The sequence below is a fragment of the Pelodiscus sinensis genome, chromosome 19 (assembly GCF_052426305.1).
Source record: "Pelodiscus sinensis isolate ZL-2025 chromosome 19, ASM5242630v1, whole genome shotgun sequence".
NCBI lineage: Eukaryota > Metazoa > Chordata > Testudines > Trionychidae > Pelodiscus > Pelodiscus sinensis.
The window spans coordinates 25220937-25246417 of record NC_143070.1 but is presented as its reverse complement, the minus strand read 5'-3'; the positions used below and the strand labels follow the sequence as shown (position 1 = coordinate 25246417).

Sequence of the window (25481 nt, the reverse complement as noted above, 5' to 3'; positions counted from 1 at the left end):
AGGCATAGAATAGGGGAAAGTCTCAATTGAGGAGAAAGGCAACTCCTAGCAATCCTAGCCCCACTCCAGCCCTGGAGAAGTACTGAGGGCCTTTGGCTTTCTCATGTGAAGAAAAGAGAAACCCCCCATGGCAGAAGATGGGCTGAAGAAAGTGATGGTGCAGTCCCCAATCGTGGTCTATCACAAAATGTCTGCTCAGTGTATCAGCTGACACATTGTTGATGCCAGGTAAGTATGATGCTACCAGTGTCACCTTGTGGTGGATGCACCAATTCCATAGGTGAATTGCCTTGGTGCACAGGGAATGGGATCGGGCACCTCCCTGACGATTTATGTAATACATTGTCATCATATTGTTGTAGAGAAGTGTAGAGAAGTGGTTGTACATGCTGAATACTGCTCTCAGTTCTAAGAAACCGATGTGGAACAAGGTTTCTTTGGTCGACCACAGGCCCTGTACAAGGTGACCATCCAAATGCGCTCTCCATCAAAGTAGGGAGGTATCTGTATGGCGGACTGATCTCGGTGGAAGGGTACTCCTGTTGGTAAGTTATGTGGGTCGGTCCAACACTTGAGGGACATGACCACCATCCACTTGTTTGTGGATATTGTGCCTCCATGGTATGTATATGGAGGACAGCCAGTGCAATCGTGCATGAAACATGGGGACCAATGTCTCCTATAAGTTGGTGAGTGATTATATCGTGTAGCCCAATGGGGCGGGTGATCACAGTAGTATCTACGTCTACGATGCTCACAGTAGGATCTTGTGAGAGAAGAGTGTCTAGAGGAAAGGGTACTCCTACAATTGTCATGACAGACAGCGTGTGCTGATAATGTGGGAGATCTAGGGGATCTCACTGATCCTCCAGAGGAAGGAGGAGATAGTGATATCTGTCGAGGTGCTAGAACTCGAGATAAGTGGTGCGGCACTGGGGAGAGAGAGGAGATTGATCTGTAATATCTCCTGTCAGGGTAGGTAACACCACACACTGGTGCCAGTGAAGATGGTGCCAGTGGCGATGGAGAAGACAGAGCTGGAAAAAAGGTTGCTAGTTATGGATTAGGTAGGAGATGCAACTGTCTTTTTTTAGTCTTATAGCAGGCCTTAGATGGTGCCAGCGGTTTACTCAGTGCTGGCGGTGCTGTAGTAAGAGGTTGTAGTTCAGGCTCCCGGGATTTTGTTGGTTATGTTCATAGCATTTTCTGATGCAGTCCAAAAATCCAGTGGGAGAGTCTCTCAGATGATATATCCCTTCCCTTATTATGTTCTGCTAGTAGAATAAACAGTTTAGGTCAGGGTGGGCAATAATTTTTTGCTAGGGGCCACTTCAGAAATTTTTGAAGTGGTCCTGGGCTGCACTGGAAGGGGTGGAGCATCAAGTGGAAGGGGGTGGGGCCAAGGTATTTCCAGGTTCCCCACCCCCGATAAAGATTGGCCTTTGCCTGCACCCTAAGTTCCTTCTATGAGCCATGCCCCAGGCATGGAAGGAGACTTCCTGCACCCCTCTACCCCAAGGCCAATTAGGGCCTGGGGGTGGGGAAGTGCACAAAGCCTCCTCCCACCCTGCCAGGAGCATGTGGTGCTTTGAAGCACCAGGCACTGCTCACGGGGTGGGGGCAGAGCGGAGAAGGTCTCCTGCCCTTGGTCTCCTGGCCCCCAGACTCTAAGTGGCCTGGAGGGGGAGCAGCAGGGCCTCCGTGGGCTGGTTCCATCTGCTCGGCAGCCCGGATCCAGCCCACAGAGGCCCTTTTGCCCGTCCCTTGTCTAGGTGAGGATCTGAAGGGCTTTGCTCTAGGTATATAAAAGGAAAGTGCCCTGCGGAAGTTGAGGGGACGCATTTTTGCTTCAAACTGATTGGTGTGAGGGTTGGGAAAATATACTGGGAGCTGAATGGTCTGATGTATATGGAAAGAAGAGTGACTGTTAGGTAGGAATTCGGGATGAGTACGTAGGGTTACCTTGTCTTTGAAAAAAATGGTATCTGGGAGTCAGCCATTAGTGCCACTATTTCTCCCACACACCTGGCGGAAGTAACGACCACTAGAAAGGCAGTCTTCACCAAAAAGTAAAGCAGGGAGCATGTGGCCATGGGCTTGAATGGTCGTTTAGTAAATGTGTTAAGAACCAAGTGCAAATCCCATGGCTCAGCTGTGGGAGCCACGTCGGGGTACAGGGCCTGGAGGCCCTTCAGGAACCATTTTGTCATTGGATGGACTAATCTGGTAGCACGTCTATTTGTGTGTGGAAAGTTGTGATCCCTGCCAGGTGGACCTTAATCGCTCTCCTGGAAAGATGGGATTGTTTTAAGTGCAGGAGATATTGGAGGGAGGAAGGTAACGGGGCCACCTCAGGTGGAATGTTGCATGATGTGGCCCATCTGACAAATTGTGACCATTTGTGGGCATATGGTTTTTGAGTAGACATAGCCCTGCTATGCAGTAGCACATTCTGTACTTGTTCCAAGCACTGGCGCTCTAACTCTGAAAGCCATCTAGATACCAGGCTTTGAGGTGAAGCCTGGGTAATTGCGGAGGCTGAATTTGGAGCCCTGTTTGGTATAATAGGTTCGGGCTCTGCAGTAGAGCCATTGGGGAGAATATGGCCATCCAGTTGAGGAAGGACTGCTTGGGCCAAGAAGGGGCTATAAGTATGATCTTTGCTCTGTCCGTTCTTATTGCGTGTATTGTTCTGTGGAGAAGGGGAATCGGGGGATGGGGGTGGCATGGAGCAAATGATGGCTCTTTTTGAATATCAGGGCATCTCCCAGGGATCTTTTTTCTATGCCCACTCTGAAGAAATACAGGGGGAACTTCTTGTTGGGGGTTGTGGTAAAAAAAATAAGGTTCTGCTGAGTGCGTAGGCGGTGGTATTTAAAATACCTGGGAGGTAGTATGTACTGATAGTAATCCTGTGTTTGAGGCACCTTTTCCAGAGGGCAATAGCTTCTGTACATAGCAACTGGATCACAAATATTTCATTCATGTTTTACTAACCTACGTGGCTATACTACATTTCAGAGTCCAGGAGTAATGGATTATTTTCAAGCATTTACAATGTGGAAAGCTTGGAATTTCTTATGGAATTGGGGCCCAATTATTCAACACATTTAGGAACGTAATTGATTTTAGTGACAGTTCGCTGAACAACCATCTATAACAATCTAGCCACTAGAGCTTAGTCCTGCTTCCTTATCTCTCACACATTCCCGTCAGCTTTGCCAAGAGCACAGAGGGTCTAATGAGTGGTTTTCCTGGACCTCAGATTATCAGCATTATTGTTTTGGTGGAATGTGAATGTAGTGGCTGAACCTTCACGCATTGAAATCAATGGAAAATATTTAATCTTTTTATGATTAAAATGCTCCCCACAAAATAATATACAAATTAATAGACACCCTTATGAGGGGACACAATTATACAAAAGTTTTCCTCATTGGAGGAAAGAACACAACACTTACCAATTTTTGTATCCCGATCAACTAAAAAATAAACAGAAATACATATAAGTTGTAAGTAGGAGCATTTTCCCATTTTTACATGGGCTGTCTCACTTCTGTGAACGTTAAGCACTGACTGTCTACAATTCATGGGTTTTTGATGGGTTTCTTGCTGTCAACACCAAGATCAGAAGGTTTTTACTTTCTCCATCTCTTACGTTCTGCTCTACATTATTGTCAATACTCAAGTTTAGGCAGAGGCTTCATTGCTATTCAAACCCCAATTTTCTAGTGCATCTCACTTTTCCAGAGTACACCTACGGGGACAGCATTTATGAGACTGGGTCTCATCCCAGCTTTTTGTAACAATAAATGGAACCACAAATTGCTCCCCTAATACAAATCACACCCAACATTCACCTGCCAGAGGAGGGAAAATGCCCTTTCCTTGTTCCCTCAGCGCACTGGCATGGAGCAGGGAATAAATGAATAGATGGAGAGGGAGGAGGCAGACGAGGATGGGGAGCGGGCAGGGGTTTGGCTGCTCTGCTTCTGCCTCCTCTACATGCTCCAGTCAGTGTAACCGATACAGTACCAGGGGGAGAAGTTCTCGGTGCCTATTAACAGGCTGATGCAGATCACTGTCTCCTGGACCAAAGGAGGCAAGTATAATTCACCAGGTTCACTCTCCTCTGGATTTATTTTTAAAATGAAATGAAATAAAGGCTCCCGAAATAAAGATACACGTAGCCTGTAGCATGATCCAATTCTGACCACACTATTTACTTGTCAGAAGAGTGGAAGGACATTGGGGCACAGAGTCCTCCTGGCTTCCGGCTTCATGTTGCCTCCAAGACTAGGTAAATTTTACCCTCACAGAAGATACATTTTAAAGTCTGGGGCTTCCTATTACCTCCATGCTGAATTATCACTTCATGATGTCTGGCGTGTCTTGTGATTTTAAGCTTATTGTTGTTTTCTTTTAATTATTGTTAAATATAAACATTAACAAGAGCAGCAAACTACTTCAAAGGCAAAGCTCAACTAAGAGAAAATTTGAACTAAATATTTCCAAGATATCTCCCTAATCACAGTAAATAAAGCAAATAGAGATAAACAAAAGGTAATTTTGAATATTTTCAGGGAATGGAGTTTTCAGAATCTCAGATTTCAAAAATTTCAGAATTTCAGAAATTCTAGAACTTTGAAAATGATTAAACGTTTTTTCACATTTTTTTCACATACTGAACTCTAGGGGTATGTCTACACTAGCCACCCTAGTTCAAAGTAGGGTGGTTAATGTAGTCATAAGGAGTTGCAAATGAAGCCCGGGATTTGAATTTCCCGGGCTTCATTTGCATGATGCTGGGCGGCGCCATTTTTAAATGTCCGCTAGTGCGGACTCTGTGCCCGCGGCTACACGCGACACGAACTAGCTAGTTCGGACTAGGCTTCCTAATTCGAACTAGCTGTACACCTCGTTCCATGATGCATACAGCTAGTTCAGATTAGGAAGCCTAGTCCGAACTAGCTAGTTCGTGCCGTGTGTAGCCGTGGGCACGGAGTCCGCATTAGCGGACATTTAAAAATGGCGCCGCCCGGCATCATGCAAATGAAGCCCGGGAAATTCAAATCCCAGGATTCATTTGCAACTCCCTATGACTGCATTAACCACCCTAGTTCGAACTAGGGTGGTAGTGTAGACATACCCCTAGAGTTCAGTATCCAACAATAACTGATTATTTTCAAGCATTTACAATTTGGAAAGTTTAATTCCTTATGGAATTCGGGCCCAATTATTCAATACATTTGGGAACCTAACTGATTTTAGTGAGAGTTTGCTGACCAGCCATCTTTAAATATCTAGCCACTAGACCCTAGTCCTACTTCCTTACATCTCGCACACTGGCTTTGCTACGAGATCCGAGAGTCCAAAGAGTGGTATTCTTGGCCTGCAAATTATCATTATTATTGTTTTGGTGGAATGTGCATTTAGTTCTTGAACCTAGATGTACTGAAGTCAATGGCAAAGATTTCATCTTTTTATGGTTAGAATACTCCACCCAAAATAAATTAAGAGACACACTTAAGAAAGGGACATATTTATATAAAAGTTTTCCTCATCGGAAGAAAGAGCACAACACTTACCAATTTTTGTATCCCGATCACCTAAAAAAATAAACAGAAATAAATATAAGTTGTCGTTAGGATATTTTCCCATTTTTACATGGCTGTCTGACTTCTGTGAATGTTAAGCACTGACTGTCTACAATTCATGGGTCTTTGATGGGTTTCTTGCTGTCAACACCAAGAGGAGAATGTTTTTACTTCCTCATATCGTACGTGATACTTTTACACTATTGTCAATACTCAAGTTTAGGCAGAGGCTTTATTGATGTTCAAACCCCTATTTTCTACTGCATCTCACTTTTCCACATTACACCTATGGGGACAACATTTATCAGACTGGGTCTTGTACCAGTTTCTTTGTAACTATACATGGAATCACAAGCTGCTCCCCTAATACAAATCACACCCAACATTCACCTGCCAGAGGAGGGAAAAGGGCCTTTCCCAGTTCCCAAGATCATTGGGATGGAGGGGGAATAACTGAACAGGTGGAGCGGGCAGGGGCAGAAAAGGGTGGAGACTGGGCAGTGGTTTGGCTGCTCTGCTCCTGCTTCTTCCACGTGCTGCAGTCAGTTTAATCAACATAGTTCTGGGGAAGAAGTTCTTGGTGCCTATTAATGGGCTGATGCAAATCACTGTCCCCCAGAACAAAGGGGGAACATAGCAACATTGCAGCAGGTGAGTAGAAATTCACCAGGCTCAGCCTCCTCTGGATTTATTTTTAAAATGTCTAGACGGTCCCCTGTTGACATGAAAGCCCTTTATCGATCTCCCCAGTAAACCTCATCCTACGAGGCATAACAGGGAGGTCGATAAAGGGCTTTCAGGTCGGTGCGGGAGTGTCCAGACTAGCTCGCTGAGTCGACAAACAGCTCATCAGCTGTTTGATGGCTCAGCGTGGCAGCCATTTAAATTTAAATGAAGCCGCAATTATTTAAATCGCGGATTCATTTCCCTCTGCCAATCAGCCTAATCTACATGGCTCCATTGAGGGGGTTTAGACACACCCTCTTGAATTCCTATAAACTGGAAAATAATGAAACATTTCATTCACATTCTACTCATTTTGTGTCTACGCTAGAGTGAAGTATCAAAAAGTAACGGTTTATTTTCAAGGCCTTATAGCTTGGAAAGTTCTGAATTCCCTATGGAAGGAGGGGCAGATTTTTAACAGTAATCAGGTTTATTACAATTGGTATTAGATGTCCAAACACCTGTAAAAAGCTCACCCTTAGCGCCCAACACGGCTTCCTTGTATGTTACTTGTTCCCATTCACTTTGCTGGGAGCTTTGGGAATGTACTGACTGTTATATCTGGCTGGACAAAATGCACATTGGGTGATAGCCCCAGGGAGACCCCTATGAGCGAACCTGTCACAAAGGGAAGATGAGGATCACTGCTCCCTGAAACAAGGGGAAACCTTGGTAACGGATCCTTCCCTGTGCTGCTGAGGGCAGGGCAGTGCAGCTTCGTGCTTCCCTCACTTGGCCGAGTGTGAAATGTCCCATCCTCCCTTTTTTAATTTACTAACAGACAATTTCTCATTAATTTCAGACATTCTCCCCTGTGATATTTACCTTTTAGTTTAAACAGATAAGCAATGAGGCCCATGAAACCAAACAAAACCAGCAGGATCACAATGAGAGCCACCATCCAGGGACTTGCCCTCGGGAAAAAGGAATCTGAGAAACAGAAAACCCAGGACATGCATCAGTTTGGAAGCCGGGGTGAAAAAAATTATTGCACATAAATATAACAGGAGTTGCATGAGATAAGGGGGAAAGCAGGAGTTCACCTGCACTAGATTTTTAAAAAAGCCAGACATTGACTTTAAAATAACGCCAACCAACAGAGCTTAAGCATTGGTTGATCTGTGAGCATTTATCAGTACGGATTTATCTGAGAGTGATAAGAACAGTTTTTTACTTGTTTCAAACAGATAGTTGTACACTTGAGATTTGCCCTAATACAAATCACACCACAGCACCTAAATTGTTCATAGAGCTCAGAGGCAAATTTTCTGCCTATAAAACTCTGTTGACCATTCAGTGGAGTTATCCCAGCAAGTAATCTGGCCTTTAGGCTACATCTAGACAGAATCATTTTGTCGGTAGAGGCAATGCAAACGAAGCGCTCATTAGCATTTCTTGCACTGTCATTTGCAAAGTCTCTTTATTGCAGAAAAGGTTTTTGTGAGAAGAAAAAAAATAAAGCAGTGTAGACGGGGTCATTTTGTTCAAAAAAATCCTTTTGCACAAGATCCCTTATGAGTTACTAGCTGGAGTTACCCGTTGCTCAGGAAACCAAAGGAACAAAATGTAGAAAAAACAGTAGTCCATTATCTTGTTTTGAATGGTAGAAAAGTTGCACGGATTTCTATAGAGATTAAAACATAGGTCCGCGTCATTGGTGGGGGCAGGGTCCGCATTATCGGGCGGGAGGGGGTTCCCAACCTATGGGTCAGGACCCAAACATAGATCACCATTACATTTCAAAAGGGTCTCCAAGTATCTCCAAAGGTGGCTCTTCCTCCTGTTTTTTAATTGCCATGGATCAAGGGCCACACTCATCTGTGGGGGAGATGTGGGGTCTAGGATGGAGGTTTGGTGCAGAAGGGCACACGGGGTCTGGGACTGGGGTACAGGAAATGGTGTGGGTATTGAGAGGGAGCTTGAGTGAAAGATGCGGTTATGATCTGGGGCAGGGAATGGAGTTCAGGGTCAGGGAGGGGCTATGGGGTGCAGGAGAGCATTCTGCCCAGGGGAGAGATATAATAGGGGGTACAGGATGTGGGAGTGAGTTGTGACCTGGTGCAGGGGGTTTGGATGGTGACCTAGCGGAGGGAGTTGGGGTGCAGGAGGGACAGGGGTGCCAGAGGCAGGCTCTGGCTGGGAGGCACTTATCTAAGTGTCTCCTGGCCAACAGCCCTGCAGCACCCCCTAGGCAGGCTGGGCTACCTGTCTGCTGCAGTCCCACATCACTCAAAACTGCAGCTGCTCCCTCCATGTGGCTCACAGATCTGGGGCACGTCTGCACTGCACGCTTAATTTGGAAATTGTAATAAGCCGTCCGTTATTTTGAAATTATTTCAAAATAACAGAACTGCTGTGCGGATGCTCACATTTTTATTTCAAAGTAATGGCCGTTACTCCAAAATGATGCTGTTGTGTAGACATACCCTGGGAGAGGAAAGAGCCTTATATTACCTCCAGTCCCAAGGCCAGTCTTTCAACTCCTATTGGCTGGTTGTGTCTGGCCAATAGGAGCTGAGGATTGGGCTGGGGGTGGGGAGATCACCCAAGGCCTCTCCCCCCAGAGTAGAGACTCACACAGTGCTGCCCTGTTTTTAAAACAGCAGCTGATGTGTGCCTGAGATCTCAGCAGAGGGGCCTGGAGGCCAGATCTGGTGGCTTGGCCCACAAGAGGTATCTTGCCCACCCCTGATTTAGTCGTATGAAGTGGAAATCCATCAACTCCATGAAGAAACTTGCACAGATACAAAGAGACATCATCTTCTTCTCCAAGTGCAAACAGATGGACATCATCTCCAACGGACTGATCCAAAAGTTAGATAATGAAATTGACTGAATAGTGACCCTGTGAAGATATCAGCCTCCCCCTGCCAAACTTCTTTGTGTGCATGTAGATTGTAAAATATGCACTACAGAGTTTTCAATGTTTTTGTGTTTTGTTTTGTTTCTAGTAGTGGTAATGTAAGTGTGGGGTAGGGAAAGTAACTGACCTGCTATATAAATTGTTGATTCCTTTTCTTGATTGAGAAAGGTGTTCCTGATACAACAAGACAAGCTTTGGTTTGCTTGTTCTCTCATAATAATAGAGCTTTCAGTTCTAAACAAATCGTTATCCACTTGAGATTTTGCTTCTGACAGTGATGTTAAAAGGTGCCCGATGTGATCTCTCCACAGCACCTCAGGCTCTGGGTACCAACCAGCTGACTGACAAACTACCCGGATTCCTCCATCCTGGTGACCCTGAACAGAGATGAGAGGACTGGAGCCTAAAACTACAGGAAAACAACAAACGTGTCAATTCCAAGAGTGAACTTACAAACACAGGGGATGGGGACTAGATTGTGGCTCCCTTGTTCTCATTTGAGATCACTTACTCATGCAGATGGAACAAATGAAAACCAGAATCTCTGTATTCCCAACACTTAGACAGGGGAAAACAGGTCAACAAGTATTTATAATGATTTCACTGAATCACAAGAGTACCTGAGTGTTGAAACCCGACCACTTCATTTAAACACTTCTGATGGCCAGCGTACTGGATGGATGTTTTTCTTTTTCTTTTGTTTAAATAAAACTACCTGGCCCCTCAGCGAAATTGTCAGAGCAGAAGGGGACCAGTGCTCAGCTATAAATAGGAGTGATAAATACACAACTCATCCATTACCATTGTATGGCCTCAGCCAATCAGAAAACTGTAGCTGATTTTGACTGCACCCCTAAATTACAACCAGTCGTGACCAGAGCAGAAGACCATATAAACTTGGCAATGTCACCTGGGCCATGTATCCATAAAACGACAGCAGAGGAACTGGAAGACCTTCTTTGTTCAGAAGTCCTTAACCTCCTAACAAAGCACTCCTCCTTGTGATGTCAATTAAGAATTTATTTTGGCCCAGGAAGACTCCTGGCCATTCTGAAAATGTCTGTAACCAAACACTGGGAAAGTTGTCTGCATATTATGGAAAGGATTTGAATGTGGTTGTAACATGGTATGTTAAACAATTCACAAGTTGCTAGGTCATAGTTGTTGCAGTAGCAAGGAATAAAAACTGCAGACGATACTAATATAATACAGACAGGAGCTACTGACCTGCTACCTTCAGTTCCAACAGGGCTTCTTCGTACAAAGTACCATCTCGAACAAAACAGCGATACTGTCCTCTATCCATTGGTCTGACATTAAGAATCCGCAAGGACACATTGCCCTCTGCGAGACCAGCTTTCAAAAACTCCGTCCTTCCCTGATAGTCGGGAATCTGCTGCTCATATTCATCCTTCCCATCCTGATACAGGTGCACAAAGGAAAAGAACTCCGACCGGAACCATCTCACTTCCATGTTCTCAGCGCTCATCCTGGGGGACAGGTGACAGGGTAATTGAATGGCCTGACCCACAGTGGCCGTGACAGGGTGAGCAGGACCCAGCACTGTGAACTCGGCTGTGAAACACATCAAATCAAAAAGAGAACAAGCTCAGAGGAGAAAAAAATATTAACGACTGATTCAATAGCTTCACATTTTCAAAAAATTCAGCCTGGGACAGAGACCTGCAACTCAAATTTTCAACATGAAAATTTGAAATTTAGCAAAACAAGCAACTGGAAAAGTCATTTGTAGTAGAAAGTGACCATCCAGCTCAGGTGTGGGTGTCACGGATAACTCCCTGTACATCAGTGGTCACCAACCAGTCAATCGGGATCTACCGGTGGATCTTGGAGTCTCTGACAGGGGATCCTGACTGGTCTGGCCAAGAGGGTGTCAAGTTTTGGCCCTTCAGTTGCCCCTCCATCCGCTGTCATGCTGCTCCTTCCCTCTGCCCTGGAGCTGCCCCCAGAAGTCTCCTGTTTGCTGTGCAGGAGTGAGAAGAGGGAGGGCTGCTGTCAGGGTGTTCCTCCTCCCCCACTTCTGTACCCTGTCTTCTCACAGAGAGAAGGGGACGGAGGGAGCTTGGCAATGCAAATGTGTCATTCACTTACTGTGTGTGTCTCTCTCTCTCTCTCTCTCTCTCTCTCTCTCACACACTCACACTCACACTCACACTCACACTCACACTCACACAGTCCTTCCCTCTCAGCTCCCGACCCAACACACATGTGGGGGCTGTTATTACTTTTACTGCTTGCAAAATGGGTTATTTTGGGTTTGACTGGTCTGTGCATTTCATCCTTTTCATTTCTCTTGTACACTTACATTTAATCCTTTGAGTAAAATGCCTGACCTGCCATGGCTGGAGTGATTACCCCTGTGGTAATTGTGCTGCTGGAGGTCGCTGGCACGTCCCTGTAGCCCCTGAGAAAGTCAGGGCAGGGGACACTGCTCCTGCAGCTCCCATTGATCAATGACGGGGAACCATGGTTAGCAGAAGCTGTGGGGTTGGTGCCTGGCGATGAGGGGCAGCATATGGAGCCACTGCCGTCCATGCCAGCCGCTTTCAGGAGGGGCGCAGGCCAGGCCAGGAGAAAGCCTGACTTAACCCCACTGCTCCATCCCTGGTGTCAGGTTCTTCCATGGTGGGTGGACTCCAGCCCACAATCCTGTCTTCCCCAGGTAAGTGCCCTATCCCCATGGCCCCTCCAGAACCCACCCCACCACCCTAACTTCAGAGCATCCCTTATCCTGCCTTCCTAATGTGGGACCCAGCTCCATCCCTGGGGCAGCCTGTGTTGGCTGCCCAGCTGCCCCAGGGTGGACTGGGGGGAGGAACTCAAGCCCCCAACCCTGCATTCCCCAAGCAAATGCCCTTTCCCCATGGCCACTCCGGAACCCACCCCTCTTTGCTACCTTCAGGGTGCCCCCTCCTACACTCCGAACCCCTTGGCTGAAGCCCAGAGCCTGCACCCCAACCTTCTACCCCAGCCTGGTGAAAGTGAATGAGATTCGGGGAGAAAGGGGGAGGGAGTGAGAAGGGTGAGGCCTCGGCAGAGGGGCGGAGCAGGGGCAGGGCCTCAGAGAAGGGGAGGAAGGAAGCCAAGCAAGGGTATCTGGGTTGGAGATGGAGCTTACATTGCACTGAAATTGAAAAAGTGATCCCGTTAAAAAGGTTGGAGACCCCTGATTGACATCAGTTTGAAATGCCCCATGACTGCACAGGGGGGCCTGGTGAGATGTAGTGGGGGGGCTGTACACTTTTGTGGCCCTGGATCCGCTCTGGTTTGGCATTCACTGGTTGCAGTAGTGTGCTGTGCATGACCCCTACTGGTCTATGGTAATTTGTAGAGACAGAAGGACTGTGTCTACACTGGCACCCTTTTCCGGAAAAGGGATGCAGATGAGACAAGTCAGAATTGCAAATGCAGCGGGGAATTTATAAATAAAGCCTTTTCCAAAAGGTCCCTTATTCCTCTTAAAATCAGGAATAAGGGACCTTTCAGAAAAGGCTTTATTTTCCGAAAGATCTCTGTCTAGACTGGCGCTTTTTGCCAGCAAAGCCCCGAGCCGGAAAAAAGTGGCAGCCATGTTTATGCAAATGAAGCAGGGAAAATGTAAATCCCCACTGCATTTGCAATTCTGACTTGTCTCATCTGCATCCCTTTTCCGGAAAAGGGTGCCAGTGTAGACACAGGCAGGGAGTGTGTGTCTGTGGCCCGGGGGGGGGGGATGGTCCCTGAGGGGAGGCATCTAGGCATGGCCCAGCCGCCTGATACTCAGATATTAAGGTGCTATAAAGTACCTGCATAGACAAAGGAAGTTACCTCAGAAGCACCCGGTGGAGAATTATTCCTTTTGATGGGGTGGTGAAGAAGTGCAGCCTTAGGGTGTGTCTACACTGCAGGGCTTAGCTCAATTTGTGTAGCTTATTTTGAGTTTGACACAGCACTTATTTCAAAATAGAGCCCTCTTTCTCTGACTTTCCTTATTCCTCATGCAATGAGGGTTACAGGAGTTTGAGTAAGAAGTCCTCCTGCTTGACAGTGTTTTGACATGATTTCAGAATAACTCCCTGCTGTGTAGATGTAGATTACGCTATTTTGAAAGAGTTAGTTATTTTGAAATAGTGTTGCAGTGTAGACGTTCCCCTAGTCTTTACTGATACTGATTCAATCTGGAATCTGGTGCAAGGGGGTTTTGTCTGGTTTGTTTCAGTTACTTTTTGTCCCCACTACCCAATTTTGTACAAAGCAGTGGAATAGGCATGATTTATACATCACTTGCAAGCGAGGCCCTTCCTTGACAAGGCAAAGTTATTTTGCGTAGATTACACTTATAGAAAAGCTCAAGAACTGAAATATACAGAATAGAAATATTTATTAATGTGCTTGCAAAAAGGAAGTAAAAGAACTGTTTTAAATTGGTAGGATTTCAACTTCAAACAGTAATCATTTTATTGAACAATTACTGTACCTCATAAATATGAATGAGAACTTGTAAAGCTTCCACTATTCTTTCTATAACTAATTTGAATTATTTTGTGATTTGTAACACATTTTCTTTGCACTAAAATGACAGTTGTATAGAATAGTGACTCAATATTAGTTTTGTTAGCAGATATTTGTGAACTCTAATCATAATAGACATGATGAAAAAGAATAATTATTTAAAATAGTGTTTCTCAAGGTGGTCCACAGACCCACTGAGAAAGCTGGTACTGGGTGTGACGACACAGTCGGGGTTTCCCTGACACTGCACCCCGTAGCAGCAAGAACAGACTTCACCAGCCAGTAGAACGGAGGGTTTATTGCTTCTCCAGGATACAGCATGGCACAGACGTGATTTTGCTACAGGAGTCTGGGCCAGGATGCCTCAGATCCTTTGTGTTAGGATGGTCCATCACCCTTCCTAGACCTCCAGGCCCCCATTTAGGCTCACTCCCTCCTGTTTCCCAGCCAGCAACCTCAGTCTGTCTCCCTCATGGTTCCAGCCCCACTGCCACTGCCCCTTCACCCTAAACCTGGTGTTGGTCTCTGCCTCCCTGCCTTTGTCTCTCTCCCTGGGAGGTTAAGCCTAGGTGTCTGGGTTAATCCACATTTGGATGAGTCAGTGAGAATCTCACATCACAGCGCAGGGGGACCCCGGGTTACAGAGCAGACGGCACCCCGCTATGCCACACTGGGCTACTCTCCCCCCCCCCCCCCCCCAGAGTGGGTTTGCAAACCACTTTGAGAAATACTGATGTAAAACTTTCACCCAGCATATCCCAGTGTAAAAAGTAGTGCATTCAGCTAATTTAAGTGGCAGGATAGTTTATGCAAAGTTTGGTATCTGTAGGTAATTGTGGAGTATGACTATTTTGCACAAACAAACTCTTCAAAATATAGATGAGATTATGATAAGACAGATCCTATAAGCAGCAGGAGGAGAACTGGGATTCCTACCTGATTCCAGCTTCTGAATGTGATACGTAATGAAGAAAATGATCAAACCAGGCAGACAGGAGCTGACAGCAGAGCTACTACAGAATGAAAGAACCTTCATCTTCACTGTCACATGATCTGGGCAAGGGGACAGAGAAGAGAAAAATGCTTTAGCAAAACATATTTTGCAGTTAAATCTGATCTGCTAGACGAGGAACTATTATCTGTAGTCAGTGAACTGACCTGATTTGTGTCTGGTCACCAGGTCCTTCAAAATGTTAGGGAAAGTAGATCTCATCTTGTTATTATTGATTGGCTGGAAGATGAAAACCAACTTTCCTACTTTTTCCTGCTCCCAGCTCCCTTCTTATCAGTGAATGGATGAGTCATAGAACTGAGCTAGCTGGGTACATTGAAATGAAGAAAATATTTTCTCCACACCTGCAGAAGAGGCTACAGCTTTCAAAAACTGGCAGAGCCCTTCTGGTTCCAGGCGCTTAGCTAGTGACTGCCACCACTCTTAGAACTCTTTTTTAAAACTGATTTTTCAATTAAATTGATGCTAAATGAAAAAAAAATCAAATTGATTCAAAGTGAGAAAGCCTAATCAAGCAGAATAAAAACATTTTATTCACCCATTTCTTATCCTTTTGAAATAGAAAAAAGGGAGAAAAACAGAAAACTTAAAAAAAGAACCTAAAATCTAAATTTGTTTAGTAATATGATTAAAATTTAAAAATAAGCCAAGTGTTTTACACAAGAGAAAAACATAAAATAATATTTCACACCACGTTTGAATAGCTGTACTCTTACAGGTTTCCTTATGATATTGCTCCTTAAGTGGCTTTGCATACAGAGGGAAATGACCTGTTACACAAGGTGTACATTTCACCTTTCTAGTATGGCCCTACCCAGTGATCAGAATTAGGCACATCCTTAGTTCCCACTGATTTCGGAAAGAAAATAAACACGCTGCAGTTTTCTCTTTTTATTAATTCTGAGCAGGATTTTAGTTTTTACAAAAGCAAAAGGATTCATCTCCCCAGTCTGGAGGCGGAAAACTGGCTTTGTTCAGTGAATTACCAGCATTCAAGACACCGGAAGTTATTGGTTACAAATCTCCCCCGATAACCGTGCAGGGCGCACTCATCCTGACTACAATGCAAAGGACACAGATCCCTAGTTCAAGAAGCTGGAAGTCTCCTGTGAGACTCGGCCCTGCAAGCAACCGGCGCGGTGTGACCGGAATCCCCAGGACGCAGAAGTTCTGCGGTTTCCCGACGGAGCGAAGCGATCGATCCGGGGGGTTTTCAGCCCTTGTGTCCCAACCAGCTGCCCGGGCACCGCGCGTTAAAGGTTTGAAGCCGCTTTTCTCCGAAGCAAAACGCACCTGTCCCGGGGGATCGTCTCTGAACCTTAAAATCGGGCGGGTGCGGCCAGGCGCCAGGCCCGTGGCTGGGGCAGCGACATGTCCCCGGGCTGCCCCCCCCCGAGCCGAGCTGCTCCCTACTCCCGGCCACCGGCCCCCCGCGGCGCTTCTCGGGGCTTTTCCTGCATTTTCGCAGCGCGCCCCGATGGCTGCAGCGCTCGGCGGGCGGCGGCCGCTTGATGGAAAGTGAAAGTGACTTTGTAACTTTCAAACCCGGTCACGTGGGGCGCTTCCCCTCTTCGCTTAAAGAAACAGCCCGGCCCGGCCGCCCCCGCGTGTCTGCGCTGACAGGCGCCCCGCTGCTCCGGCGCCTGAGTCCCGAAATGAATCCACAGGCTCCTCTCCCTGATTTAGCTGAATGTAATAAACTGAACGGGAAACAGACACCCCGCCCCCACTGCTTGGGTGCGGGATGCAGGGCTTAACCCTTCTGCCCCGGCCGCCCATCACAGACCATTTCTGATTTGTGTCTTTTTATCCCTCGTGGCAGAGATTGTCCAGTTTGGCCAATGTACACGGCGGAGGGGCACGGCCAGCAAATACCATATTTGAGGATGGGCAGTTGCATGAGCTCCTGATGTTGTGGCTTATGTGGTTCCCCTCATCCCAGCTCCAGGGCCTCGCCCAACAGAGCTCCCCTGCTCCAGCCTTGGCTCAGCCCTTCCCCCAACAGACTCCTCCCCTCTGGCACAGTCCCCCACCAAAAGAGTCCCCTCACACCAGCTTCTTTCCCAGCTCAGCTCCCCAGCCCCTCCCCTCCAGCCAACCCCTCTGACAGAGCCCTCCCCCCATCCGAGCTCCCCATCTGAGCCCCCTGCACCAGCTTTTCCCTCCCATATGGGACCCCCAACAGAGCCCCCCCCACCAGCCCCAACTTTGAGCTGAGCCCCCCGCAATGGAGCTCTCCTGCTCCACCCTCTTCACCAGCTCAGCCCCTCAACAGAGCTGCCCTGCGCTAAAACCTCCTCTGCAGCTGAGCCCCCCGCCAACAGAGCCCCCTACACCAGTCCCTCCTTCCCAGCTGGGGTCATCAACAGAGCTGCCCTATTCAAGCCCCTCGCCCCAGCTGAGTCCCGCCAATGGAGCCCCACATCATGCCAGCTCGAGCCAAGGGCGTTGCTCATTTCAGCCAGGGAAACATCCACCTTGCATTCCTGGCTCTGCATTGCTGTGTCCAGGGTGGAGGACAAACCCCAAATAGTCTGGTCAGACTAGCGACCCGGCCCATAGTGAATTCCCATTAAAAGCTCCAGTCTACATGGGTCACAGCACATGCACAGTCAACAGACAACTGTGGTACCACAGAGAATCGTTGTGCATGTGCGGCATGGCAGGGCCCTGCTAGGAAAAATCTCCCATCGCCAGCACCAGGATGCACCAGCACCTGAAGCCGAGCACCCACAGGGACAGCAGTCGCCGGAGAAGCTGGTGCACCCTGGGGCTGCCTCCTGGTCAGAGACTGGCTGACTGAGGCGGGGGCTCTGGAGGCTGCCAGCACACAGGCTCCAGCCCTGCTGCTCCAGCAGCGTGGTCTCACCGCCCGGCCAGCCCCACTGCTACGGCAGCCAGGCAGTGCAAGTGGTCCCAGCACTGAGCTCCTCACCCACAACCCCCTGCCCTGAGTGCCCCCTCAATCCTCTGCACTGAGCCACCTACACCCGCAACTCTGGTGCCCCCCAACACTTCTAGCCCCCTGCCCTGGGCCACCTGCACCCACCTGACTCTGGTACCACCCCCACGCTCCCAGCCCTAAACCTTCTCCCTCCCCCCAGCATTTGCTCACACTCCAGTGGGAATGAAACTGCATTAATAAGAGATCACCTGGGGGAGAGGGTTGGCGGGGAGACGGTTGGGGGCCAGCGGCTCTGAGAGGAGAAATTCGAGTTCTTAAGTCGAATTTCATTATTTCAAAATAGTTTCCTAGTGTAGACGTGGTCTAAGGGTTTAAAAAGTGCTACCGAGACAGCGCTTTAACGTGGCAGCGTGGCCACGGCAGGGCTGCTGGCAGAGAGCTCTCCCAGCCCTGTAGGTGAACCATCTCCATAAGGGGAGTAGCTAACAGCACTAGCAGCCTGTTTACCTGGGTACCAGTATCCCTCTGAGTTTTTTCATCCAGGAGCGGAGTGAGTTTTGTCTTGTGTGCCAGCAATGAGGGCATGGCGTGTGTAGATGGGTGCCACCATGGCACCCACCAGTCGCGTGGCTCTCTGAGAAACTCTTCCAGCTAGTACCCCTCCTCCCCACACACCATGTTGCTCCCTAGGCAGCCTGTGTGCAGGGCAAGGAAAGCCCCAGGCTGCCCCTCAGGGAGCTGGCTGTGAGCCCCCACCTGGAGCGGGGACGGTTGGGGGTAAGGGGGCTCTGTGGGGAGAAAGAGAGGTACGGGAGGGGGCAGCCCCAGGAGCAGCCACACCACAGCCTGGCTCCAGCCGTGGGGAAGGGCTGGAACTAGGCCAGGGAGCAGACCGGCTGCCGGAACAGATCTGGCCTCACACCACGTAGCAGCCTCCCTCCCCCCCTCCTCTCCCCCTCCCCGAGCAACACATGACCTCAGTGCAGGCCTCCAGCCACTGGACCAGGGCCCTGGCTGCCAGAATGGGCCCTGATCCCCCTCTCCCCCACAGAGCAGCCCCCAACATGCAGCAGGCCCTGGATCCTCACTGGAGTAGCTCCCCTGCCATGTGGCAGACCCTGGTCCACCCACCCCCACCCCATGCAACATAGCCTGGCTCCCTGCTGGAAAAACACCCCCCCCCCCCCACCATCACCACCACATCGCAGACTCTGGCTCCCTCCTGGAGCAGCTCCCCCATCATGTGACATGCCCTGTCCTCCCATCAGATCAGGCCCTGGCCCCCCGCCATGCAGCAGCTCCTGGTTCCCCATTGGAGACCTCCCCCATCCTACAGCAGGCACTGGCCCCCTCACCACATGGCTGAAGCAGGCCCTGATCGGCTGCCCCCATGTGGCCTCAACACAGGCCCCAGCCTCCAGACCAGGCCTTCAGTTTCCTCCTACCCCAACATGAGGCCACAGCAGCCTCTGCTCACTGGAGCATGCACCTCTCACCTCTGCGGAGGTGGGGGGCGGGGGTGGGTGGAAAATTTTTTTTTGTGCAGCTGCACAAATGCACGCCTTAGAGGGAATCCTGCCCAGCACTTTGCACCGGTGTCCTTCAGCTCATGTAGACCATCCCTTTGACAGCAGGACGTGTTCCGAGGACACGTAAATCTCTTCGTGGCCTTCGCAATAACCAGCTCAGCCTTGCCTACCCTGGCCCATAGTGACACATCCTGCTGTCAAAGGGGTGGTCTACATGAGCTGAGGGACAGCGCTGCAAAGTGCTGGGCAGGATTCCCTCTAAGGCGTGCACTTGTGCAGCTGCAAAAAAAAAAAATTCTCCACCCACCCCCGCCCCCCACCTCCGCAGAGGTGAGAGGTGCATGCTCCAGTGAGCAGAGGCTGCTGTGGCCTCATGTTGGGGTAGGAGGAAACTGAATATCCATATAGACATGAGGGAAGAAAAGGGTCAAAATTCCATTTCTAAAAATAGATTTTTAATAAAAAGCTGTTGAACTATAAAGGAAAATGTTCTTGTGCTGACACCTTGTTACAACAACAACAGTTTCTAAATTAGAAGATGTTTTTTCTTTCATATTTGACACTGAGATTTCACAGCAGTAGAACACTCTGACAGGAGTGAAAGTCCCCTCCCCCCTCATCTGGGGCAGGGGACGGGGCAAGGTGAGGGCAGCAAACCCCACCCGCTGTCTGGCCATGTTTCTTACCAGTTTCACCCTGTGCTGGGGTGGAGCAAACCTGGGTCAGGGGGGAAAAGCAGCCTGGGCTCCTTCCAGCCAGGGGGTCCCATTCACCAGCCTGGGCTGGGCTGCCAGGTGTCCGGTTTTCCACTGGAGGCTCCAGTTGCAAAGGGAAAGGGGCAGCGACCGGTTGGCACAAAACATCCAGGTACCTGCAGTAACCGGCCCTGCCCTGGGGGAAGAGCCGCAGCGCTGGGAGGGGCCAGTCGGTGCCGCGGGGTCACTGTCAGGGGCAGGGATCCCCTCCCGCCTGGGCCGGCACCGGGCAGATGGTCAGGGGAGCCGCGTTGTAACCAGTGTAGAAATAGGGGTGCAGCGTCCCAGAGAAGGTGTCGGTGAAGGTGAAGAGATGGGACCTGTCAGTCACATTGTAAAACGAGACCTCGCCCGCCTCGTAGTCCAGGAAAACCCCCACCCGGCTGGGCCTGGCGCTCACGGGGAGGGGGGTGGAGGGGGAGGTGATGGCCTTGTATCCCCCGTTCCTCAGCCACACGGCCCAGTATCCATTCCCAGGTGAGAGTGCGACCCACCCCTTCCTGCTCACAGATTCCCTGCAGACCCCCAGAGCCCACTCGGTCTTGTCTCCCACCTCCACCTCCCAGTAACGCCTCCCGCCTGCGAACCCCTCGGCGCCCAGCACAATGGGATATTTCTCAAATCTCTCGGGGGTTTCGGGCAGATCCTGGCGCCTATTTCTGTGTCTCACACGTTTCCGATCCTCAGACAGGACGAGGTTGGGATGAGCCGTGTCTGGATCCAGCGTCACGTCCACTGGGGAGAGAGTCACAGAGTCAGGGCCAGGGCAGGGGCGGGTCTCTGGGCTAAGGGGGAAATTAACCTGCCCCCCCCGTTAATCGCTGTGTGCGGGGGGGGGGGTTATTACCTGAGGGGAGTCAGGCCCCTCTGCCCGTGAGGAGACACAGAGCGGGAAAAGGGCAGGAGGAGCGGGGGAGGGGCGGCAAGCTGACAGTGGGGGGAGGGGCAGGGTAATGCTGGGAGAGGAAGGGGGAGGGGCAGATGATGGGGCAGAGGGGGAGGAGTGGAGGGGAGGGAGCAACCATAGGGCCAATGTGGGACAAGAGGAGCAGGCACAAGGGGACAGAGGGGTGAGGGAAGGGGCAGTCCCCTGGGGGGCTGGGTGGAGGGGCAGATGCAAGGAGGGCAGAGGGAGGGGTGGACACCAGAGGGCAGAGGGGGAGGAAGGGAGCAGAGGGGCAGACAGAGGGGTGTGGGGAAGGGCAGGCCCTAGGGAGGCAGAGGGGGGAGGAGATGTGGGCACCAGTGCGGCAGAGATGGGGTGGGGCCTACACCACAGGACCCAAAGGGGGGCCCAGGGAGGAGACCCCAGGCAGGCCGAGGGGCAAAGGGAAGGGCAGGCCCCAGGGAGGCAGATTCCCAGGAGCGCTGTGAGCGAGACACGAGGAGTCGTCCTTCTGCTCTGCCCTGCGCTGATCAGGCCTCAGCTGGAGTCTTGTGTCCAGTTCTGGGCCCCACATTTCAGGAGAGAGGAGGAGAAATTGGAGGGTCCAGAGAAGAGCAACAAGAACGATGCAAGGTCGAGAGAACATGAGCTAGGAGGGGAGGCTGGAGGAATTGGGCTTGTTTGGTTTGGAAAGGAGCAGACTGAGAGGGGACATGAGAGTGATTTTCAGGTACCTGAAAGGGTGTCACAAGGAGGAGGGGGGGAAATTGTTCCCCTTGGCCTCTGAGGGCAGGACAAGCAGCAATGGGCTCAAACTGCAGCAAGGGAGGTTTAGGTTGGACACCAGGAAAAACTTCCTGCTTGTCCGGGTGAGACACTGGAATAAGTTGCCTGGGGGGGGGGGGGGGGTTGTGGAGTCTCCATCCCTGGGGCTATTGAAGAGCAGGTTGGACACACACCTGTCAGGGATGGTCTGGATGGTGCTTGGCCCTGCCGTGAGGGCCGGGGACTGGACTCGATGACTCTCGAGGTCTCTGCCAGTTCTGTGATTCTGACGGAGGTGAAGGCAGAGAGGGGCCTCAGGGAGGCAGAGGAGCAGTGACCAGAGGGGCTGGTACCAGGGACTAGAGGGGGATGAGGGATGCAGGATCTGGGGGCAGAGGGAGAGGGGCAGGGAGAACTAAGGGGAAGGTGGAGGAAATGTGAGAGGAGGGGGCAGGTACCAGGATGGGGGTGGGGGAGAGGAAAGGGGCTTGTGCTGAGGGAAGTGGGGCAGGGCAGGAGGAGAAAGGGGAAGCAAGAAGGGGCAGAGTGGGGGAGAGACAAATGCCGGGGGACAGGGATGGGGAAGGCACCAGGGCAGATGGGGGGGGGGGGGAAGGTTTTATTCTCAGTGGGTGGGAAGAGTGGGTGCCAGGGGGCTAGAGAGGCACAGGGGGAGGGGTTAAAGGCAGGGGGCACAGGAGGAGCAGATGGGCTGGCAGCAATGGGGCAGGAGGAGGGGCAGGCACAAGGGCTAACAGGGGCCAAGGGGAGACAGTGAAGGGAAAGGGCAGGAGGAGCGGGGGAGGGGTGGGAAGGTGTCGGGGTGGGGGAGGGAGGGGACAGACTGATGCTGGCAGAGGGAAGGGGAGGGGCAGATGAGAGGGGCAGAAGGGGGGCAATGGGGGCAAGAGGAGCAGGCACCATGAGGACAGAGGGGGGTGAAGGGAGGGGCAGGTTCCAGCCGGGGTTTCCCTAGGACCCTCCAACTGTGCCTAGCCGTGTGCGGAATACATTTTATGACGTGCACTGAGGCGCGCCCAGGAGACACACGGGCTGTGGCCACATGAACGCTCTGCTGATCTGCTGGGCGGCTCCCGAATCTCCCCTGAGAGCCAGGGCGGGTGTGACAGCAGGGCCCGGACAAGCTCCCAGCTGCTGTCTGTGCCGGTGGGGCTGGTCTGGCTGCCCGGGCCGACTCACTAGTGTGTAAACGGCCTGAGGGAGCCCTCCCCCAACAGCTCATAAGGAGCCAGATTGGGATGATGCCAGGCCCAGCCTGTGTTGCCAGGGACACGCCTGCCCTGCCTGGGGCCCGGCCCACAGAGCTGGGCTGCCCGGGATCCGTTCTGCCTGGGGCTGGGCACAAACCACTGAGGTGCCATGTGGGGTCAGGAAATGTTGGGACCCTTTTAGTGTCTGAGTGACGGGCAGCAGCAGAGCTGGGCTGGGCCTGCCTGGGGGAGGGACCCTCAGCACCAAATCTGTGCTGGGGCTGAGCCCCGGCCCCTCTGGGATCGTCAGTTTCCAGCCCTGGCACCTCTGGGCTTACAAAGTCCTGCAGCGCCCTCAGACTAACTGAGGGTACGTCTACACTACAGCGCTAGTTCGAACTAACTTAGTTCGAATTAGTTAATTCGAACTAAGCTAATTCGAACTAACGCATCTAGAACTAAAAACTAGTTCGAATTAGCGTTTTGCTAATTCGAACTAGCATGTCCACATTGAGTGGACCCTGAACAGGGCTTAAGGATGGCCGGAAGCAGTGCCGGCAGGGCATAAGAGGAGGACTTAGAGCATGGAGATGCTGTCTCAGGCTAGCCGAGGGCTGCGCTTAAAGGGTCCCGACCCCCACCCCGGACACACAGTTCTAAGGGGTGCCCCGCTTGCAAAGAAGTTCTAGCTTGGAGTGCCCGGAGTACCCACACTGGGCACATCACAGCACTCGGCTATCAGACCGGCTGCACTTGCCACAGGCTGCCATCTGAGGAGAGGGGGCAATTGGGGGGCTGCAGGAGAGCTTCCACCCCCAGAAGCCCGCAGAGCCAGCCCAATCCTCCCCATCGGGGGCTCGTACCCCATTCCTCCCTCACCTCCTTCCACTTACCCTTCCCTAACCCTCCTTCTTATTGATGTACAAAATAAAGATAACGTTTCTTCCAACATTGACTCTGTCTTTATTGAACAAAACTGGGGGAGACTGGGAAGAGGAGGTGGGAGAGGGGAAGAGAAAGGCTGGGAGAGGGGAGGGCAACTACAATGATCAGGGGTTGGGAACAGGTCCCAGATGAAGAAAGGCTACAGAGACTGGGACTGTTCAGCTTAGAAAAGAGGAGACGGAGGGGGGACAGGATAGAGGTCTCTAAAAGCAGGGGTTGGGTGGAGAGGGTGCATTCAGAAAAGTTCTTCCTGAGTTCCCATAAAGAAGGACTAGAGGACACCAAAGGAAAGGAATGGGTAGCAGGCTTGAAACTAGTAAGAGAAAGTTGTTCTTGACAAAGCAAATAGTTAACCTGCGGAACTCCTTGCTGCAGGAGGCTGTGAAGGCTGGAACTAGAACAGAGTTTAAAGGGAAGTGAGATCAAGTCATGGAGGTTGGGTCCATGGAGTAGTGTTAGCCAGGGGGTAGGCGTGGTGTCCCTGCCCAAAGTTTGTGGAAGGCTGGAGAGGGATGGCACGAGACAAATGGCTTGGTCACTGTCTTCGGTCCATCCCCTCCAGGGTCCCTAGGGTTGGCCGCTGTCGGCAGACAGGCTACTGGGCTAGATGGACCTTTGGTCTGACCCAGGACAGCCATTGTAAGCTCAGGGCTCAGGGTCGGGGGTCTCAGTGGACCCCCTTGATTTTCATGCACACCTGCTCCTGGGCGGCCAGGCTGGCAGATCTCCTGCCCTAGCCGGACACTTTCCTGTGCCTAGTGCGGAGATCGTGGACAAGGTCCACAATGTCCGCACTAGCCCAGGCAGGTGCCCGCCTCTTGCGGTCTCGGGCAAGCTCCCGGGAGCCGCCAGCCTGGTCCCGGGAAGAGGAGGTGGGCTGGGGGACATCGGGTGGGTGGCTCTGTGCCGTGCCAGGTGCAGGGTCTGCTGGCTGGGTGCTGGCAGGCTTGCACCTGGCATGGGCACCGTAGCCAGCCTGTGCCCCTTTAAGGGGTCCGGGGCCAGGAGGGGGGCATAGAGTTTCCCTGGTGTTGGCCAGAGTGGCCACCAGGGAAACCTGGGGAGGGCTAGCCTCCCACTAGTTCGAATTAAGGGGCTACACAGCCCTTAATTCGAACTAGCTAGTTCAAACTAGGCTTAATCCTCGTAAAATGAGGTTTACCTAGTTCGAACTAAGCGCTCCGCTAGTTCGATTCAAATTCGAACTAGTGGAGCGCTAGTGTAGCGCCTATTAAAGTTAGTTCGAACTAACATCCGTTAGTTCGAACTAACTTTGTAGTGTAGACATACCCAGAGAGACGACTGGATTGGTTGTTGGTTTCTCAGGTGCTACAGGAGCACTCGTTGGTTTTTGAGGGTTTTTTAAGATACGGAATCAATTGGCCCCTCTGAGACCTCTGGGCTTGGCCCATCAGTTGGGAAAATAACAAACATGCTGGAGCCCGGCCCCTCTCTGGTAACAGGTTAAGCCCTGGCCACCCCCAGCCACCTGAGCTGGGGAGCAGGGTGGGGGTGCCGGGAGCTGGTAAGCAGAGGGCGGGTGGCCCAGGGATTTGCCGGGCCCTCTCTCCTGCGCAGACAGAGCTGCCTGGACCAGACGGAGCCTTTGGCTTGGTTCAGTGATGGCTGGAGCTGCAGTCACAGAGCTCTCAGGGCTGAGCCCTGCTGGGGACAGTGAGCAGGGTGGATGGGGGGCAGGGGGGGCAGCCCAGCCTGCCCTAGCCGCGAGGTTCTCCACTCAGAGCTGCCATCACTCAGAGCTGGTGGGACCTGGA

The 25481-nt window shown here is 51.0% G+C and overlaps 2 protein-coding genes across 2 annotated transcripts in view; both read right to left on the bottom strand.

Moving 5' to 3' along the window:
- Positions 1 to 15302, bottom strand: part of LOC149522386 (butyrophilin subfamily 1 member A1-like) — a 35205-nt gene extending 19903 nt beyond the window's left edge. The window contains exons 1-6 of the mRNA XM_089771081.1: positions 14857 to 15302; positions 14635 to 14751; positions 10414 to 10761; positions 9314 to 9595; positions 7149 to 7253; positions 5589 to 5609 (exon numbers count right to left, since the gene is read on the bottom strand). Coding sequence (XP_089627207.1) covers positions 5589 to 5609; positions 7149 to 7253; positions 9314 to 9595; positions 10414 to 10761; positions 14635 to 14751; positions 14857 to 14911 — 928 coding nt within the window. The 5' untranslated portion in view covers positions 14912 to 15302. The remainder of the gene's footprint in view (positions 1 to 5588; positions 5610 to 7148; positions 7254 to 9313; positions 9596 to 10413; positions 10762 to 14634; positions 14752 to 14856) is intronic.
- Positions 15303 to 19943: 4641 nt separating this feature from the next.
- Positions 19944 to 25481, bottom strand: part of LOC149522384 (butyrophilin subfamily 1 member A1-like) — a 62151-nt gene continuing 56613 nt past the window's right edge. Inside the window, exon 10 of the mRNA XM_089771082.1 lies at positions 19944 to 20634. Within this exon, the coding sequence (XP_089627208.1) occupies positions 20090 to 20634 (545 nt within the window). The 3' untranslated portion in view covers positions 19944 to 20089. The remainder of the gene's footprint in view (positions 20635 to 25481) is intronic.